At 41.2% G+C, this 20927-nt stretch overlaps 2 protein-coding genes across 4 annotated transcripts in view; both read left to right on the forward strand.

Annotated features, from left to right (window-relative positions):
• Positions 1-5061: 5061 nt before the first annotated feature.
• LOC309477421 (multidrug and toxin extrusion protein 1-like) overlaps positions 5062-20927 on the forward strand; it is a 244440-nt gene continuing 228574 nt past the window's right edge. For both annotated transcript variants that reach the window (XR_014198631.1, XM_082140683.1), the window contains exons 1-8: positions 5062-5460; positions 12247-12348; positions 12872-12940; positions 13243-13370; positions 17758-17800; positions 18093-18137; positions 18237-18334; positions 18449-18546. Coding sequence is in view for 1 of the 2 variants with exons in the window: in XM_082140683.1 (XP_081996809.1) it covers positions 5290-5460; positions 12247-12348; positions 12872-12940; positions 13243-13370; positions 17758-17800; positions 18093-18137; positions 18237-18334; positions 18449-18546 (754 nt within the window). In the remaining variant the exon portion in view is untranslated. The remainder of the gene's footprint in view (positions 5461-12246; positions 12349-12871; positions 12941-13242; positions 13371-17757; positions 17801-18092; positions 18138-18236; positions 18335-18448; positions 18547-20927) is intronic.
• On the forward strand, positions 14089-17781 carry LOC309477426 (uncharacterized protein). 2 transcript variants are annotated; one of them, XM_082140690.1, is made up of 3 exons: positions 14089-15537; positions 15835-16117; positions 16466-17781. In XM_082140690.1, the coding sequence occupies exons 1-3, from the start codon at positions 14759-14761 to the stop codon at positions 17108-17110; spliced, it is 1707 nt and encodes a 568-aa protein (XP_081996816.1). In that variant the 5' UTR covers positions 14089-14758; the 3' UTR covers positions 17111-17781. The 2 variants fall into 2 exon arrangements, with proteins under 2 accessions (XP_081996816.1, XP_081996817.1); XM_082140691.1 differs by lacking the exon at positions 16466-17781 and having other exon boundaries at positions 15835-15969.

Here is a 20927-nt window from a genome sequence, read left to right on the forward strand (position 1 = left end):
TAAATAAAATAAAAATAGATCAAATTAGTGCATAATCAACTTCGACGATCGCGTCAAGGATCAGCCAAATTTTCACGGTCATCTTGAAAAGCAGATGTTTTGGAAAGTGCTACGGCAAGTTTTTGTGCCATTTAGTGGTTTAGAAGAAAATCAAATCAAAGGCGCCTTTTACCCTGGTGCACCTTAGGCCCGTAGTACCCTATATATACGTATTCTTTCCTTTGGATGAGACGCTAAACCAAGGTCCTGACTCTCTGTGGTTATGAAAAATCCCATGGCACTTCTCGTAAAAAAGAGTAGGGGTGTAACCCCGGTGCCCTGGTCCCATTCCCTGCATTGGCCGTTATCAATCATATGTATGTATTTAAAGGCATAACGGTTATCAGCCAGATGGTTGAATATGAACTAATAGTTATAATGAAATTATGTAACAGTTCTGTCTTCTAGTGCATATTGTGCATTTAGCTTTGTCTTCGCCCCAGATTTGAAACAAAAGATGTATTATGCTGTTTACATTACATAAGGACGGAGTCTCAATTATTATCCACCAGGGGGCCCAGTTTGACCACAGTGAGCTAATGATGTTGATTATCAAAGTCAAACTGTAACTAAAACTAACAGATATCACAGGTTCAGTGTGAATTTTAACCTTGGTTAACCATTTAACAATTGTCTTCAGTGTTTTTGATCAGCTCTGTACACCAAAATATGTCTTTTTTGATGGATGTATCACATAAAAAAATAAAAAAAAGATACTCAAGTGCACTTGATTATACACAGCAAGACTATATTGTTATAGTACAATGATATATACTGTATATAACACAATTATATATGAAATATGTAATGTATAATACAAATTAATTGATACAATTTTATAAAAAAATGACAGGAGCACTTAAGATCTACAAGTTTGTTAAACCAAGTTATTCATCATGATTTTAGAATGATTTAAAGGGCATCTTGAGCTTCATTAGAAGCAAGAACATCTGACCCTCTGTATACAAAGAGTCACATGATCAGTGTCAATAATTTGCTCATTTTTTTAAACGTTTAATTTAGTTTGAAATGACTTACAGCCAAGTTGATTGTATTAAAGGCAGCAATTTTTTTCAGGGCTGTGCAGACATTTTGGGGGGCTGGGGGCATATTACAGAAACTTTCTATCTTAAGTCTTAAGTTACGATCTGACAAGTTAATTTAGGATTTTTCCCAAATTCGTATTACAGAAGCAAATCTTAAATTGATTTAGGATTCTTATCCTATCTTATAAAATCTTTTTTCTGTAGTTAGGAAATCTTAAACCCCTCCCCCATCGAGTTTGGTAATCAACTCTCAGGTCTATTACCAAGCAACCAACGATGCGCAAACAGCTGCTGTGAAGTAAAATGGAAAAACTAGAGATTAAAATGGAGAAACAAATTAAGTGGTGCTTTTCACTAAGTGAAGTTTTGATAAGCTTGATAGAAAAGGCAAAGCCTAATCCTTTTATTTCATAGGAGTTTGTAATTGTCGAGTTTTGTCATCAAAGTGCATCACATCATTTGGATGTTCACAGTCTTTCCACCATCAAACATCGCTGTTCTTGATCTTGTATCATCAATGATGCCATTCTCAGACAGGGCTATATGTGATTTTTACAGTTATAATTAATTTCACAAATAATTAAGTTAGGAGACCACTGGGTTTGTCCTAAAGTTAAGTCAGTTTTTAGGATTTTTTTGTGGAGTTAGGGTGCTTCTGTAATACCATTTTCCTATCCGTAGTTAAAATATAATTATGCACTTAAGAAATTTAATTTTGTAATAGCTTTTGTCCTCAATGAGGTCCTAAATGAAATTGCCATGGTTACCAAACAGATAAGATAGGATTCTAAAGTTAGGATCTTTCTGTAATGCGCCCCCTGGTGCTCAAGTAAAAAAAGGGCTCACTTCTAGTTCCAACTACTTTTACAACAACCGAGGGGAGTACTCTGGGTTCGGGCCAAATTCCGAGCTCGGAGCCATCCCCCTGGAAAGCACGCCAAATACGCATAATCTTTACTCCACTTACACTGTAAAAAAAATTGCTGCGATTATCACAACTTAAAATCCAACATTGTTTCAACTTTAAAAAGTATGTGTTCATGCTTGACTTAAAATATTAAGTTTAGTTAACTTTAGTTAAGTTGGATATTTAAGTTATCTCAACAAATTTTAAGTTGTTATAACTAATCGCAGCCAATTTTTTTTTACAGTGTAATTACATGTAATTCTGTCAGGACCACTACCGTCAAATATGATTGACAATTAGCATACAGTTTGGATTGGCGGTATGGTTCCGTTCTGGGCGAGAACTCCCTGCGCATCCATGCAGCCTAGCATGGATAAGAGCAGGGAGAGCAGCAATAATCCCCCTTGGGGTAAACAGAACAGAACCAACATGAAAATTTGCAAATATATTTAATTCAAGATTTTAAGTACAACATTATTCGATAATTATTCTGATTCAAGGGGAATCAGAATGTCAAATCCTGACTGGGCGAGAGGAGGAGCTGGGGATGGAGGAGGGCAATTAGCTCCTGAGAAACGCGATAGCTGCTGATAATACTGAAGGAGCTTATACGGTGATAGGTGTCATATTCCTATAGGTAGATGTGGATCAGCTGAGGGTCAGCTGATGCGAGCTTGACTAACGTGACCTGCCAGAACTAACGCTACGCTTGATGTGTGAAGTCGTGAAATAATGTTATGAGATTAATGTTCTAAATATAGCATTTTGAATGCAGAAATATGAAGTTTTGGGAAAAATGAAATGATACTATTATGAAACTAAAACCTCCAATAGGTGGCGGCAAGCCTTAATAAGTGAATCATCAGTCATTCAACCTTTATGAATGGGTCATTGAATCACTGACTTAACCGATTTGTTCAAAAACAGTGAATAATTCAATAACGAAACACTGCTGTGTTGCTGAGATTCAACTTTTCTGCTTTGTATGGATATATTTTTGTTGGCCAAATAGAGCAAAAACAGTCAAAATGGACAATGTTGTGCCTAAAACTTGTCAATTAATTTAATCAACTCATCGTTTATTGAACTGTTGTATGAAATGAATATCACATTTTGCAATTGTGCTGATATTCGAGAAAATGTCTTGCTCATGTGAGATTGCTCAACTATATTATGTTATAAACACAAAATACATGAACAAGGGCAATTCATATATTGAATTTTGGGGGCATTTTTATTCATTTTGGTGGCATTTCTGACCTTGCACAATGCTATTTTACATCAACACCAGACTAGCTTGCTTGTTGTTAAACTTAATGGAGAGCTTTTGCCAAAATTATAGGCTGGCTGTATTGAGATGTTTTAAGAGTGTTTTAATTTCACAGCAGTGACAAACAGTGCCAAAGTTTAGGGCAAACACTATCATTACCTGTCTGTCACCAGTGAAGGTAGGTCCTGGAGATGTGGATGCTGCTCGCCTGCTCCATTCAACAGGAAAATCTTAACTTACAGTAATCATTCCTCCATAGTCATTGCCATCATGAACCTTTGTCTCTTCGTCATAAAATTGTACTTATGGTTGAACAGAGGCAATACGTAGATGTATGCGTACATTTGTTAATTACATGCATGTGTGAGAGAAGACAAACTCTTTTCAATAAAAAAGTTTTATTGCATGATAGTGCATAACTTCTTCTATTCCCCTCCCATTCCTCCTTTCAGTCTTCAGCATTTCTTACTGCATCTGATAAGACATGGATGTCTTGCAAAATGAAGGCTAAAGGTTGTTCCAGTTTGCTACCCATCGATAAGTGCACACACACTGTCCATTGCATGAATTATGCTGACATATACTTTCTGTACATTTTTACATGTAAGACCGTAAACATTCCGAAGCCCCTAAAGGAACATGGTGGTGGGAAAAAATGAGATGGGTGGAAAAAGTATATTTCAAAACTTTGGCATTCATCCTCCCTTCTCATGTTTTTTCCCCACCACCATGTTCCTTTAGGGGCTCTGTAAAATGTAGTTCCAACAATATTTTAACACATTTTTGTGCTTATTAAAAAAAGAAGAAAAAAGATTTCATTTATCATCCTCCCTTATTTTGAAGACAGTTTTATTTCTTATTAGATATTTTTCTATTTGCTGAGCCCCAAATGTAGTTGCAATAATATCACACACACACACACACACACACACACACACACACACACACACACACACACACACACACACACACACACACACACACACACACACACACACACACACACACACACACACACACACACACACACACACACACACAGATTATTGAATGATCAGCACTGGTTGTGTAAGACCTGTGATGTTGTCTGAGGTAAAACGTTAATGTTTGATCGAGCAGGCACATTAATGACCAAAGGTTGTGATCTGCCGCTGGAGATCCATGGCAAGCTATCAAATGGTAATGTGCCAATTACAGATATTTAGCTAATGTTGAATGATTGAGATCTGTATGACGAATATTAAAACACATTTTCTTGCCATCAATACCTAAAACAGCAACATTTGCATTGGGGCTTGAAAACTCTTTTGAACATATCATTCTTGAGAGATTCAAACCTAACCCTGCCTAAATAGTGAAGATGTGGTGAAGGAAGTCAGTTTACAGGTTAAAGGTCTGTTTCCCAAGATCATTTGTCCCAAAGCAAAGCTTTCCCTGCTCATTATGCTGCATTACAGTTTTTTCAAATTGCTTGCACACTAAAAGTGGAACTTGAGGCTCACTCAGTGAAACCTTTCACTTATGTAACGAATCTTCAGATCAAGTCTGCAAAACTACAAGCACATTATGTGCTTTACACTGAGTTTGCTATTGTAAAACAAACTTGCAATTTGAAAAAACTGTAGTAAAACGAACAACTTAGAAAGCAAGCGCTTTAGCATGTATTCCTCAAAGGCAAGCAATCTGTTATTTACAGAGGCATTCCTGATAAGATTACCGCTGAGTTTAAGAAGTACGAAGGGCTAACCCGCCCCTTACAGCCCCCCTCAGAGCTGCTGTACTCCATACAGAGAATTATAAAGAGCTTGCTTGTGACCTGCCTCTCTGCGACTGAAGGCAGCAGGTTACTTAATCAGTGTCCCAGCACAATTTGATTTGATTGTTTCTGCCTCCATGGACTGATAACAACATTTTATGACAAATCGCCGCTGGAGAGAAGCGGTCTCATTCCAATATCGCTCCTATTATTCTCTCTGTTTTGCTCTTTCCTCACCCTCTTCTCTTATTTTCTTGCACTCAGCGGCTGAATGGATAAAGCTGGGATGCCTGAGGCTTGTGGCCCCCTGGCAAGCACTGAACAAATCACCGAGGCAACAGCACCCAGTTCTAAACTGTTCCGCTGCAGCTGTGTGCGTCAATGGGTTCCCCTGGCCTACAGAGAGGAGCTCTACCAAGTCCTGCTTCTGACCTGGCCCCTGGTGAGTCCTCTCTATACTCCAATACTCTCTCAGTGCTTCAGCTTACTTTAAACTTTAAAGACAGGAGCTTTGCCAGCAGAGACTGGTTCTGGGATGCATGTTTAGTTTTGACCCATGCCTGTAACTTAAGTTAGTCTTGACTTGGAGATAGTAATTTTATGACTGATGACGATGTGAATGATGGCTCCTGTTTTATAGTCGTGAACAGTGTTTATCTGACTGTCACATGGAATTCCTGCGGTATGAATTCTGTTTATATTAGGAATTAATCTTGGTTAGGCATCTGTGGATTGAAAAATAATTAGTTATTAGCCAGTTATAATGATGCGGGAGCAATGGTACCACTATTAAAGCAAATACAAAAATATATTTAAAATTTGATACACTCACCAGCCACTTTGTAAGCTACACCTGTTCAACTGCGCATTAACGCAAATATCTAATCAGCCAATCACATGGCAGGTCAAGATGAAGATGAAGTTCAAATTGAGCATCGGAATTTGGAAGAAAGGTGATTTAAGTGACTTTGAACATGACATGGACTGATGATTTACTGGGATTTTAACGCACAACCATCTCTAGGGTTTACAGAGAATGGTCCGAAAAAGAGAAAATATCCAGTGAGTGAAAATGCCTTATTGATGCCAGAGGTCATAGGAGAATGGCCAGACTGGCTGAGGTGATAAAACAACAGTAACTCAAATAACCACTCATTACAACCGAGGTCTGCATCTCTGAACACACAACATGTCGAACCTTGAAGTAGATGGGCCACAGCAGCAGAACACACACCGGTGTCACTCCTGTCAGATGAGAACAAGAAACTAAGGCTACAATTCACACTTGATCACCAAAATTGGACAAAAAAAAGATTGGAAAAACGTTGCCTGGTCTGATGAGTCTTGATTTCTGCTGCAACATTCAGATGGTAGGGTCAGAATTTGGCATAAACAACATATAAGCATGGATCGATCCTGCCTTGTATCAACGGTTCAGGCTGGTGCTTATGGTGTAGTGGATTGTGGGAGATTTTCTTCACACACTTTGGGCCTCTTTTTAACAAGTGAGCATCTTTTAAACGCCACAGCCTACCTGAGTATTGTTGCTGACCATGTCCATCCCTTTATGACCACAGTGTACCATCTTCTGATGACTACTTCCACCAGGATAACTCAATCCAACAGAGTATCTTTGGGATGTGGTGGAACAGGAGATTCGCAATCATGGATGTGCAGCCAACAAATCTGCAGCAACTGTGACATTCTATCATGTCAATATGGGCCAAAATCTCTGAGGAATGTTTCCTGCACCTTGTTGAATCTACAGTATGCCACAAAGAATTAAGGCAACTCTGAAGACAAAATGGGGTCAGACCTAGCAAGGTGTACCTGTTACGCTGACGGCTGAAGCAGATGCAGAAGCAGGATCCAATTGCAGCAGGTTTTATTAAACAAACTCAAATGGTAACAAACTCAGACAAAGACTCAGGAAAAGGAACCACCAACATACAACATCAAGAACTCACAAAGACTGAAACAAGACACAGGGCTTAAATACACAGACAGACAAGCTAAACAAGATAACAAGGGGGCGTGGCTAATGAAAAACACCTGGGAAGACTAATCAACATAACGGGGAACTGCTAAACAAAGAATGAGACAGGGGAACACAGACATGAATCGTGACATAGCCCCCCCTCTATGGGCGGCTCCCGACGCCCATCAAAACAAAAAACAATAGTTCAGGAGGGTGGTGGAGCGGAGGCGGACCCGGGGGTGGGATGGAGGGCCAGGCCCGTGGAGTGGAAGAGGACCTGGAGACTGCAGCGGGATGGAAGGCCAGGGCGGAGCGGCCTGTGCAGGCGACCAGGGCGGATCAGGCCGTGCAGGCGACCAGGGCGGATCAGGCCGTGCAGGCGACCAGGGCGGAGAAGAACCTTCGGGCGGCCACGGCGGAGACGACCCTTCGGGCAGCCATGGAACAGGTACCGGCTCAGGAACGGACACCGGAACGTGAACAGTCTCTGGATCGGCAGACGTGACGTGAACAGTCTCTGGATCGGCAGACGTGACGTGAACAGTCTCTGGATCGGCAGACGTGACGTGAACAGTCTCTGGATCGGCAGACGTGACGGGGAGCGCAGGCTCGGCTGTGCTGGACGGGACCAGCGGCGACGGCTCTGTGCTGGACGGGACCAGCGGCGACGGCTCTGTGCTGGACGGGACCAGCGGCGACGGCTCTGTGCTGGACGGGACCAGCGGCGACGGCTCTGTGCTGGACGGGACCAGCGGCGACGGCTCTGTGCTGGACGGGACCAGCGGCGACGGCTCTGTGCTCTGTGCTGGACGGGACCAGCGGCGACGGCTCTGTGCTGGACGGGCTCTGGCTAGACGGGCTCTGGCTGGACGGGCTCTGGCTGGACGGGCTCTGGAAGACGGGACCCTGGAACGATGGTCTTCTTGGCCCTCCACACTGACATCAGCGGCGGCTGTGCTACGGTGGACATCAGTCCTGGACGCCCATAGAATGATGCTATGGCTAGCTTGATGGCTGAAGTGACGAGAAGAACAGGCTGAGGGGGTACTGCGGGTTCACGGAGCTCCTTTTCCTCCACGCCCACAGTAAACGGAGAACCGCTCAGCAAAAGGGCCAGGTCGATATAACGTTCCAACGAGCCGTGTGGTTCATGGTCAGGCATCATAGACCGGAGTGGTTCTGATAATCCTCCGCAAAAAAAGATCATCAGGCATTCGGTGTTCATTTGCACGAGATGTGCCAGTTCGACAAAATCTGCAACGTAGTCCTCAATGGATCGATCATCCTGACAGAGACGCAAGATTTGGATGTCTGGGCACAGGGTTGGCATGGCTGCTGCTGGATCCATAAATGGTGAGTTCTTCTGTTACGCTGACAGCTGAAGCAGATGCAGAAGCAGGATCCAATTGCAGCAGGTTTTATTAAACAAACTCAAATGGTAACAAACTCAGACAAAGACTCAGGAACAGGAACCACCAACATACAACATCAAGAACTCACAAAGACTGAAACAAGACACAGGGCTTAAATACACAGACAGACAAGCTAAACAAGATAACAAGGGGGCGTGGCTAATGAAAAACACCTGGGAAGACTAATCAACATAACGGGGAACTGCTAAACAAAGAATGAGACAGGGGAACACAGACATGAATCGAGACAGTACCTAATAAAGTGCCTGGTGAGTGTATATGTAAAATATATTATGATATAATATTTTTTATATATTTTAATTATTTACATGATAAATGTTTTATATTTTCAAGCTAGTTAACAAGAGCACAAGCACACCTGCATGTACTAAAGTACTTAGTAGACTATCACTGTGTTGAAGAGTATACTGCTATTACTTCTTAAGTAACACGTAGTCTTAATGGTGTCGGGCCAATCGTCAAAATCACCACAGGCTCTACTCTTCAGCACAATGGTAACCCCAAAAACTCACACATACCAGAAAACCTTTTAAATTCCAAAATAAAAAAAACATTAAACACTAGCAGATCTCCCCTATATTAATATTAAGCAAAACACATTAAATAAAACTTTTTTTTTATTATTTGCTTTCCTTTAACAGTCAGAAGCAAAGCATGCTGGGAACTAGAAATCTGTTGTAACTCATTCCGTGAATGTGTGTGTATATACATTATATTGCCAAAAGTTTTGGGACGTCTGCCTTTACATGCACATGAACTTTAATGACATCCCATTCTTAAAGGTGCATTGCGCAACATTTCATGTTAAAAATACCAGTTTTTCTAACCCATACATGCTTAAACAATTGCCTGATGGGCTGAATGAGCCCTTCTCTGATCACTGCGATTGCCTCTATAATCCTGTACAGTAAAATAAATAAGAGGGATTAGTCAACTTTCGACAAAAGTAGAAGATGGATTCAAAGAGACCGGCTTGTAGTTCATTCCAAACCCCAACGCAAACTCCACGTAAGACAAAGAAAAGAAAACTTTTGTCTAGTGCCACTAAAAGGGCCAAATTGGAGTCAGACAGGCGTCGGAATAAGACGAGAGTCAACATCGGGAAGGCTTTCAACAAATGGAGAGATCTCCGGTCTGCTCTAGGGCTCAAATGGGATCCTCAGTTGGCTTTTAGCTGGCTAAATGTATTTTTGCTAGGTATTGTGTTGTATTATTGGGTGAAGTGTGATACGGGGCGAATCCAATATAAAACGCTAGAGTTATCAGCTGGGGAGCACGCGGTTCGCGCGCAAATCGTTCATGTGTGTATGTAACGGTAGGGTGATTAAATGTATACGGTTGAATTGATATAAATTGCCCTGTTTAGTTAAAGGTCGATGTATGATCTGTGTTGTCTACTTTAAGTGCACTCATTTATTCACGGTGAACTTGGGATGCGTTGATTTAAAGGGGAAGTACATACGAGCTCATGCACTTGTGTATAACATTATATAAATAAGAGAGCTCATGCATTGTTGAGTGTAATAATTGTTCATTTATTGCCACAATTCATTCTAAGTAAAAACTCTGGATATGAAGCATCTCGTCTGACTGTTTATTGATAAACGTGCTCCCTTACAGGAGTGCTACATAAAAAGTTTATCAGTTGCTCGTGCGTGTGTGTGTGGTCCATGAGCGTGCACACCTCTGGTTGCAGTTTCGCTTGTCGCCAGAGGGGGCATATTTCTGCAAAAACTCAGAGACTTGCGCATTGCACCTTTAATCTGTAGGGTTTAATATGGAGTTGGTCAACCCTTTGCAGCAATAACAGCTTCAACTCTTCTAGGAAGGCGTTCCACAAGGTTTAGGAATGCGTTTATGGGAATTTTTTACCATTCTTCTAGAAGCGCATTTGTGAGGTCAGGCACTGATGTTGGACGAGAAGGCCTGGCTCGCAGTGTCCGCTCTAATTCATCCCAAATGTGTTCTATCGGGTTGAGGTCAGGACTTTGTGCAGGCTAGTCAAGTTCCTCCACACCAAACTCACTCATCCATGTCTTTATGGACCTTGCTTTGTGCACTGGTGCACAGTCATGTTGGAACAGGAAGGGGCCATGCCCAAACTGTTCCCAGAAAGTTGGGAGCATGAAATTGTCCAAAATGTCTTGGTTCCTTTCACTGGAAAGAGTTCCTTTCACTGGAACTAAGGGGCCAAGCCCAACCCCTGAAAAACAACCCCACACCATAATCCCCCCTCCACCAAACTTAACACTTGGCACAATTCTCCTGGCAACCGCCAAACCCAGACTCGTCCATCGGATTTCCAGACAAAGAAACGTGATTTGTCACTCCAGAGAACAAGTCTCCACTGCTCTAGAATCCAGTGGCGGCTGCTTTACACCACTGCATCCAACGCTTTGCATTGCACTTGGTGATGTAAGGCTTGGATGCAGCTGCTTGGCCATGGAAACCCATTCCATGGCTGCGTTCCAGTCCAAAATTGTCATGCCCTTCACTCGCTAACTTCCCTCCGTCTCGTTCACTTGGATGTACGTCATTGCTTTGCCCACTACTGGCGGAAACTGCAATGGGCTGAATTGAAACGTCCTAAACCCTTGATCACTTGGAATCAGCTATGGAGTTGATTTATTATTTATTTATTTTTCCCTTTAAGAATTTGTTTAATGCAGCATCCAAATGTTTATAGGTGTGTTTGGGTTGTTTTAAATGAAAAAAATTATAATTAATATATCATAGAGTTGTTTGTTGTTGTGGTGATTAGACAAGATCTGTGGTGACGTCACAATCGTACTGCATTGTGGGACATATAGGTGCCTGAAGTGTACATATGAAGTAGACTCGCTCACTCGGTCAAAATCGAGGAAACGAGGGTCTGTCCATATAAACTTCACGAAGTGGAACGCACTTCAAAATGGCGGCAAGGATTCCCCCGAAGGGAAGTGCTTAGGGAAGTTTGCAAGTGCCTATCTAAAAGTGGACTGGAACGCAGCCCATGACTCTCAGTGCTCTCTACGCATTGTTCTTGAGATAATCTGAAGGCCACACAAAGTTTGGAGGTCTGTAGCGTGTGACTCTGCTGAAAGTTGCCAACTTCTGTGCACTGTGCGCCTCAGCATGCGCTGACTCATTCCGCTGGCCTACCACTTTTTGTCTGAGTTGCTGTTGTTCCCAATTGCTTCCACTTTGCTATAATACCACTAACAGTTGACCGTGGAATATTTAGTAGTGAGGAAATTTCACGAATGGACTTATTGCAAAGGTGGCAACCTATCACGGTACCACTCTTGAATTCACTGAGCTCCTGAGAGCGACCCATTCTTTCACAAATGTTTGTAGAAGCAGTCTGCATGCCTAGGTGCTTGATTTTATACAACTGTGGCCATGGAAGTGATTGGAACACCTGAATTCAAGGGCTGTCCCAATACTTTTGGCAATATAGTGTATATGTGTGAACATATATTCACATTTATATGGGAACATGTGTGTGCAATATATGTACACAATAAAGGATAAATCTTTGTGAATTTTACATGTTATGCAATTTTTTTGTCTTTATTTATAAATATTTTATATGTATTAATATATAGCCATACATGGTCAATGAATATATTGCAGTATATGGAAAAATAGCAGCACTACTAGTTTCCCATATGGAAATGTATTATGTAATATATCACATTATATTTTGCAGTATATTTCCATATATTTTTTATTCAAATAGTCCAACAATCTTTGGGTTGCAGACTGAATTGATTTCTGTCTTGTTTATTGGTTTGCTTGTGTTCGCTGTTGATGTCTGAATTTTCATTTTCGTCAGGTCGTCTCCAGGATCTTAAACTATCTACTGCCATTCTTCATCACAATATTCAGTGGTCACCTCGGAAATGCTGAATTGGCTGGATATGCCCTGGCTTCTGCGGTAATGCATCCACTGTCTATTGCTGTCAGAAAAAAAAAATATGCCAAAAAAAATACCTTTAGGGTTACAACAGCTTCACTGGGACAGTACCTTCAAAGGTACACTTTTGTACTTTTTCTAAGGGTTGCATATATATTAGTACCTTATTGTACCCGAAAGGTACTAAATCCACCCTTTAGAGGTAAATTAGGTACAAAAATATATGCCGCATCACAAGTTAAAGGTAAGGTCTACTTTAAGACATTACGTCCAATTATTACATCTCTGATATTAAAATATATAACTATATTAAAATTAACGAAATCCTTCTGACATCAATGACCTCATACATTTCACTGAAAAATCTAAAGCCTCGGTATCTTGGCATATCTGTGTTTTGTAAACTAAGACTATTTCCTATTTCAAGAAGTGCTCTGGAAGATCCGATCGACAATCATGCCTGTATCTCCAAGAAGGAAGCAGTGAGAGATAAGGAGACTTTGTTCAGTGATTGCACTGCTAAAGCATCATTTGTCTCCCTCAGACTATTAATGTGACCACAACAGCCACTGGATTCGGTCTGGCCCTTGCATGTGACACACTCATCTCTCAGGTAGTCTTAACTCATGATGACCTTAACATGTTTAAAGCAATTATGTATGTTGTCTTACCAACTATCTCAATAAACATTGTTTATTGTGTTTGTATAATAACCCCCAACCCCCCCCAAACCCAGTTTTAGCTGGACTCAAAGTATTTCACAAAGTGAGAGATATATCAATATCTCCCTCTGTAAAAAAAAAAAAAACATATCTGAAAAAAAAAACTCAACCAACATCAACTAACTTAATTCTTACATAAAGTAATGAGTCCATCCTCTATATTATGTACTAATGATCTGTTGTCCATGTCCAGACATTTGGCAGTAAGAACCTTAAACGTGTGGGGGAAATTCTCCAGAGAAGCATACTCATCCTCTTACTCTTCTGCCTGCCATGCTGGTCCATACTCCTCACCATGAAGCAAGAGCCGGAGGTGGCCAGGTCAGACTAATCCAGTCAGATTATTAGATCAGAACTTTTAGTAGGGTAATTGTTACCGATGTAAAAACTTTTTTCCATGTAGATAGGAGACCATACTTTCTGTAGGGAAAGCAAAATTGTGAGAACAAAAGAACAGAATAAGCAGTTTCCACGCTTTAAAAATCAGCAGTTGAAATATCGAGGGAACTAAAACTTCTGAGATGAATATAGAATTGATTTATTTAGCTATAAATCTGGGGATAAAAGTCTTTTCAAGCTTTTTCAAAAGTTCACCAAATACTGACAACAGCAATTTTTTTTCCAAAATGCTTTCATGAAATGAGATAAAAGATTTACTTCTTGCCTATTTTTATTTATTTTTATCTTATACATTTTAAATCTTAAAGTCAGCATGAAATAAAAGTTTCTTCCCTATTGTTACGTATATCCGCGTGAAGCGACTTCCTGAACAAGAAAAATTGTTGGGCGGAACTTGATTTTTTCCATTGGGAATTGATTGGATGGTTGTGGTTTGCTATTGCTGTGATCTCATGTGTGTAACAAGGAGGCTAAAGACTGCAGCATCTGACGTCAGTCGCTAGAGCGCCTCTTGAGATCAGGGAAGTGAGGTTTACATACACAGCTCTTTACACTCACCCCCCCTAAACCTCACTCCCATCCGGATTGGTTGATGCAAGGCCCCACTCCTGAAATTCAGTTAAAGGAACCGTATGTAAGAAATGTATTTCAATTAATCATAAAATGGCCCTGAAATGTCACTAGACATTAAGAAATCATGTACACTGCTCTACAATAATTTGAAAGTGATTGCAGTACCAGTTTTGACATAGTTCGGCCCAGATCCGGCCCACATCTGGTCCACGTGGATTCCACATGTACCAGATTTGGGCCGGATCTGGGCTGACACTTTTGCTGTCTAGGCTACTTAAATCCTACCAAAGTGGGTCAAAAAAGAGTTTAACTATAAAATCTAAAATAACTTTATAGTTAAACTTATACTATAGTTTATAGTTAAAGTAAATTTAAACTATAATACATTTTCATTTACAGTTTTTCCCAATTGCTAAAACACAAAAAGTGAATGCCCAGATCAAAGCGTCAAAACCGTACCGTTTGCATGCATGTCTTACACACAGGCACCAAATGAATAAACACATTGTAGGCATTGCACTGCAAACAATTGTGCAACACACGGTGCAAAACACTACACACAGAGTGTTGTATGTTACACACGTTGGAAAATGAGGAAACACTTTGCATACAGCACATCCATTCAATAATAAAAACACATGCGACAATAGCAACACCCCCACACACACAGTAAAACACTTAACCGGTAATTGAACACCAATCAGTCACAGCTGTAGCACTATAAATAGAACTCAGGTATGCGCACCTGTCGTCATACAATTGCGAATATGGAGGCCGAAGGACCAAGGGGAAGGAGAAGACGAGGAAGAGATGGGGGAAGAGGGAGAGGACAACGAGATGGGGGAAGAGGGAGAGGAGATCGAGGAAGAGATGGAGGAAGAGGGAGAGGAGAACGAGATGGGGGAAGAGGGAGAGGAGATCGAGGAAGAGATGGAGGAAGAGGGAGAGGAGAACGAGATGGGGGAAGAGGGAGAGGAGAACGAGATGGGGGAAGAGGGAGAGGAGATCGAGGAAGAGATGGAGGAAGAGGGAGAGGAGAACGAGATGGGGGAAGAGGGAGAGGAGATCGAGGAAGAGATGGAGGAAGAGGGAGAGGAGAACGAGATGGGGGAAGAGGGAGAGGAGAACGAGATGGGGGAAGAGGGAGAGGAGATCGAGGAAGAGATGGAGGAAGAGGGAGAGGAGAACGAGATGGGGGAAGAGGGAGAGGAGATCGAGGAAGAGATGGAGGAAGAGGGAGAGGAGAACGAGATGGGGGAAGAGGGAGAGGAGAACGAGATGGGGGAAGAGGGAGAGGAGATCGAGGAAGAGACGTGGGAAGAGGGAGAGGAGAATGGCACCAACCTGAACGGGAACCAGGCAGACGCACAACTATCACTGACGACATCAGGGCCACTGTGGTGGACCATGTCATCAACCATGGCCTGACTATGAGGGAGGCCGGGCAGAGGGTCCGGCCCAACCTCAGCCGCTTCACGGTAGCCAGCATCATTCGGACATACCGACAAGAAAACAGGTATGTCCTGAATTAACGCCAAAGGACTGCACAGTACCCACACAGCAAATTGTCTAGTGTTAGTGTAGATTTTCCAGTGTTACAGTAATTTAACACTTTTACAGTGGTTTACATATAAACCCTGGGGGAGTGTTAATTTGACTGTAACTCTGAGAGTGTTAAATTTGCGTTTTCAAATTTGCTGTGCATCAGCGTTCTGGCTGAATCTGGTTATACAGTATTTCACCACGTACAGTATGACAGTACGGGATGGGGAACAGAACCTAACCATCGACACTAATCATGCATTGTTTGCAGAACTGCCAGGCGACCTGCCGTGGGAGGGAGGCAACGAGTGTTCACCCATGCCCAGGAACTGGCCGTTGTCAACCTTGTGGTGGCAAACAACACCATCACCCTGCGCCAATTGCGTGAGCGCATCCTCGAAGACCAGGCAATTTTCCACAATGTGCACAGTGTCAGTACGACGACACTCGCCCTCGTCCTGCGGGAACACCACGTCAGCATGAAACAACTTTACAAGGTTCCATTTGAGAGGAACAGTGTTGCAGTCAAGAACCTTCGCTATGACTATGTGCAGGTGAGTGCCACAGTACCACTACAATGGCAGTTGTGTGTTTACATGGATATATACCTTGCAGTCGCCCCCCTTCTGCAAAAAAAAAATACTTAAAAATCTTGTTCCATTGGCAAAAAGGTCACATTTATCTTGTTTTTATGTAAAATAAGCTAACCATCTAGATTGTTTTACCTGAAAACAAGATAAATTTGACTTTTTTGCCAATAGAACAAGATTTTTAAGACAAGATTTTTTGCAGTATCCGAATGTGTCCAACCCAATCCACAGTCATTGTGCGACATTGTAGAGGCAGTACCGCTGTATTCAGGAACACAATAGTGACATTTTGGTATATGCATGTTCTGTTAGACTGTCCTGGCCTTCGATGCGGCAGCGCAGCAACATGAGTACATCTACATAGATGAAGCTGGGTTCAATCTGGCAAAAACCAGACGTCGGGGCCGGAACATCATCGGCCAAAGGGCCATCGTGAACATCCCCGGGCAGCGCGGGGGCAACATCACCATGTGTGCCGCCATTAGTGGTCAAGGGGTCCTCCATCACCATGCCACCCTAGGACCCTACAACACTGCACACCTACTGGCATTTCTCGATGCACTACATGATGTGGTCACACAGGACAGACCAGGGCAGCCCATGTTTGTTGTCATCTGGGATAATGTCAGTTTCCACCGGGCTGCTCTGGTCCGGGACTGGTTTGCCAACCACGACCATTTCATGGTGTTGCACCTGCCCCCTTATTCCCCGTTCCTAAATCCGATCGAGGAATTCTTTTCGGCATGGCGGTGGAAGGTCTATGACCGCCTACCACATGTACGCGTGCCGCTCCTGCGAGCGATGGAGGAGGCATGTGGGGACATCGAGGTGGGGTCGATCCATGGGTGGATACGCCACACACGGAGATATTTTCCCCGTTGCCTGGCAAGGGAAGACATTGCCTGTGATGTGGACGAGGTGCTGTGGCCCGACCCCAATCGACGACGAGATCCCTGACATGGACCTGCAATAGAAACACCTACACCAGATGTTCAATACTTATAGTAGTTCTGCACCTGTACACTGAGTTTTGGTTGTGGAAATAAACACGGTTTACAGACTACAAATGTAGGCAGTGTCTTGAGTACAGTTGACCTGTGTGTTGTGTTTGCTTTGACTGTTTATATTGCATGTGCATGTGTGTTTCCTATCGATCCGAAGAGGGCCTTTTCAAGTTAAAGTGTTACGTTTTGATTGCAGAATGTTATTTTGCATTGGCAGTTAGATGTTGATCTCCAAGTGCTGTGTCAAGAAATCTTGTGTGTTGAGTTTTGACACAATGAGCCAAATTTTAAATTTTGTGTGTAAGCAATTGAAAAAAACTGTAATTGCAATTAACATGCAATTAAGAGTCCAAAAACATTACCTTCAGTATATTCTTTTAAAGTATATTATTTCCATAATACAGTTTTTTTTTTTTAAGTATGCAAAGAGAAATCTGATTGTTCTCACAAAAATAATAATAATAATAATTAGGACATAAATAGGACACCATAAATATGACACCAAATTGTAACTATTTATGGAGTGTCAATTATCCTGTTTTTGGGTATCATACTGTTTAAAGACTATGCTCAAGGTTCCATTATTCATCCCTATTTCAGGATTGCACAGCTGTATGTTATGGCTTTCCTCCCTGCTGTTCCTGTAAGTATAACAAAATGTTTTTACAAAAACATTCAGTGGTTGTGCTTTAATCTCTGTGCTGGTCTTGTTTTCTAGAGTATAAGTTCAAATGTTTCCTGGCAATTTCTCCAAATCATGCTGCTCACTCTTCATGACACTTTTTTGGTCTATGACCAGTGTGTTTCCTGTCAAATTGTCTATTATTTTCAGTTCAACGCATGTAATATTTAAAGGATGTAACCACATTTATACAGTCAGTTGTCACAAGCTTTCCTTCTGCTGACAGCACTGATATCTTCCTTCAATTTCCTAGGCCATGTTTCTGCACCATCTGCAGGTGTCTTATCTGCAAAACCAGGTACAACATCTCAGTAAGCTCAAGATGTTGCATTGGACAGCTTGTATATATGAGCAAAAGAGATGAAAACTGAAGAGATAATGTATTGTCATGTTTCAGGGCATCATCCTGCCCCAGATGTACACTGCAGTTGCTGCCAACATTTTAAATGTAGCAACAAACTACATCCTTCTTCACTCAATGAAGCTGGGAGTGAAGTATGTATGATTAATAGGCTACTAATTTTAATAATAATGAACAATAATAAATACACTGAAGAGCCAGTAAATAAATAATCTCTAGGATAAGCAGGTGTGTGTGTGTTTCTGCAGGGGCTCTGCTGTAGCCAACAGTTTCTCACAGATCTCCATCTGCCTCCTGCTGTTTGCGTACATACGCTGGAAAAAGCTGCATGTGAAGACATGGGATGGTGAGGAATATGTTGAAAGCCGCACACACACACACTTTTATGCCATTATGGGGTCATTGACTTCTAAAATGATTACATTAAGTCATCTATAATTATCACTCCCTAAAAGGGGCGTTCACATTCGACATTGATTTGCAGTGACAAATTGATTCTTGACCGTGAGCGAGAGAGATGGCTAGTAATGCAGTTAGCAGAGTTCCAATGTATGCAAATGAGCCTCAACGTGTGCGGCGACTACCAATGGAAGTGCCGACAGTGATGCATCACTGAATATACAGTGCAGGATATTTTACATAAAATATGTTTACATATCAAGTCAAGTCAACTTTATTATATTACATGTAGTTATTATTTATTTATTTATTATTCACAAGACAAAAAATAGCTGAATTTATAAAAATGACCCCGTTCATAAGTTTATGTATCCTCGATTCTTAATACTGTAACCTGGATGATCCACTACTGTTTTTTGTTTTGTGATAGTTGTTCTTGAGTCCCTTGTTTGTCCTGAGCAGTTAAACTGTCCAATGTTCTTCAGAAAAGTCCTCCAGGTCCTGGAAATTCTTAAGTTTTCCAGCATTTTTGCATATTTGAACCCTTTCCAGCAGTGACTGTATGATTTTGAGATCCATCTTTTCACACTGAGGAAAATTGAGGGAAAAAAAGGTTCATACATTCACTGATGCTCCCAAAGGAAACACAATGCATTAGGAGCCGGGGGTGAAAACTTTTTAACAGGATGAATTTTTTTTCTTATTTTGTTTAAATATATATATTTTTCATTTAGTACTGCTCTTCGGAAGCAACAGAAGATACTTACATGTTTCCCGGAAGACAAATTAAGTAAAATTTACCTTGATCTTCAAATTCAAAAAGTTTTCACCCCCTGGCTCTTAATGCATCTCTTAATGCATCATTCTTGATGTGATCGGCCCGTAATTCTTGATTCTGCAATATATATATATGTATATATATATATATATATAGATAGATAGATAGATAGATAGATAGATAGATAGATAGATAGATTTGCATTTTGTTTGTAAGCAAACTTTTTTTGAGAAGTCTAAACCTATGACAGCCTCTGAGGTAGAAGTTTTCTGCCAGTTTGACATGAATAAACTTTGTTGTCATATCTCAGAATAAACCCTAAACCCGATCAGGATCCCAACGCAAAGCAAAGTTTCCACGGAGAGAGCAGTTGCTAGCGCGGCAAGTTCAAACTAGATGGACATTTTAGCGATATGGTACAGTCATACCACTTATTACATAGCATTTCACCTCCTAAATAATTATGGCGATAAAAGATATTGATTTGAGATAAAAACTGTTTTAAAATCGTACCTGTTTTCCAGAGAGCGAGGCCACGATACTGGATGACATAATTGAATAACTGTACACAAAAAATTTATTTGACTGAGTTTTAATATTTTATTAGCTCACCAATGCAAAACTTCCATGAAGAAAAAACGTTCCTAGCAAACGTATATAGCGTTGCTGGCGCAATTGACCAATCAGAATCAAGTATTCCACAGAGCCGTGCAATGTTCTTTTAACTTGACTTACCTATTTATTCACGTTGATCATGACTTTTTGCGCATGAATGACTTGCAACAAAATGAATACGCTTGTAATGCTGCCATACAATTACCACACACTTGTTGCCATCTACTGGTGTAATGATGTAAACTACAAAAACAGTCAACAAATGAATCAGTGAACAAATCTATCTTTTTGATGAACAAAATTGTTATTGAGATAAATCATATAACCTATGAGATAAACCTACACCTAGCTGTTAATGGCCACATTGTGATGCATATTGTGCCCAGTCTAGGCCCTTCAGTGGAGTCGATTTCCCTTAATGAAATCATCACCACCAATCTTCCTGCTCCTTATAGACACCAGTTGGCATTTTCCCAGTGAAATAAAATATTTTGATACTTTGTGAAGCTTTTTTTGCATATACCTCGGGAGGGAGATATTTAAATGAGGAATATTGAGACGTGTACGTTCCCGCAGGAAAACTCCAATCGAGGCATTTCATTGAGTTCAGAAACAGTATATAGAGAATAACTCCCTTAGGAGTGGACTTTGTGCTTTGTAACTTTGAAGACTCCGTTCATGCAACATGACATACTAAAGAAAGTTGAAAATGTAAAAAAGCACAATAGGTCCCCTTTAAGAGCATTTGTGGCCATTTGTAACTTGAATGTGTCAGCCTTCCGGTGTCAGCCACTTCCAGTTATTTTAGCTGTACAAAAACAGTTTGCCATGATGCTTGATATTGTAAACTCACACTACATTACAAATTCACAGTAAATGGCTTGCTTCTGCGTTACAAAATAAAGTAGACAGGTTTTGTCGAATTGTGACAAGTT

Source organism: Leuciscus leuciscus (genome assembly GCF_965113295.1).
Source record: "Leuciscus leuciscus genome assembly, chromosome: 16".
Taxonomy (NCBI): domain Eukaryota; kingdom Metazoa; phylum Chordata; class Actinopteri; order Cypriniformes; family Leuciscidae; genus Leuciscus; species Leuciscus leuciscus.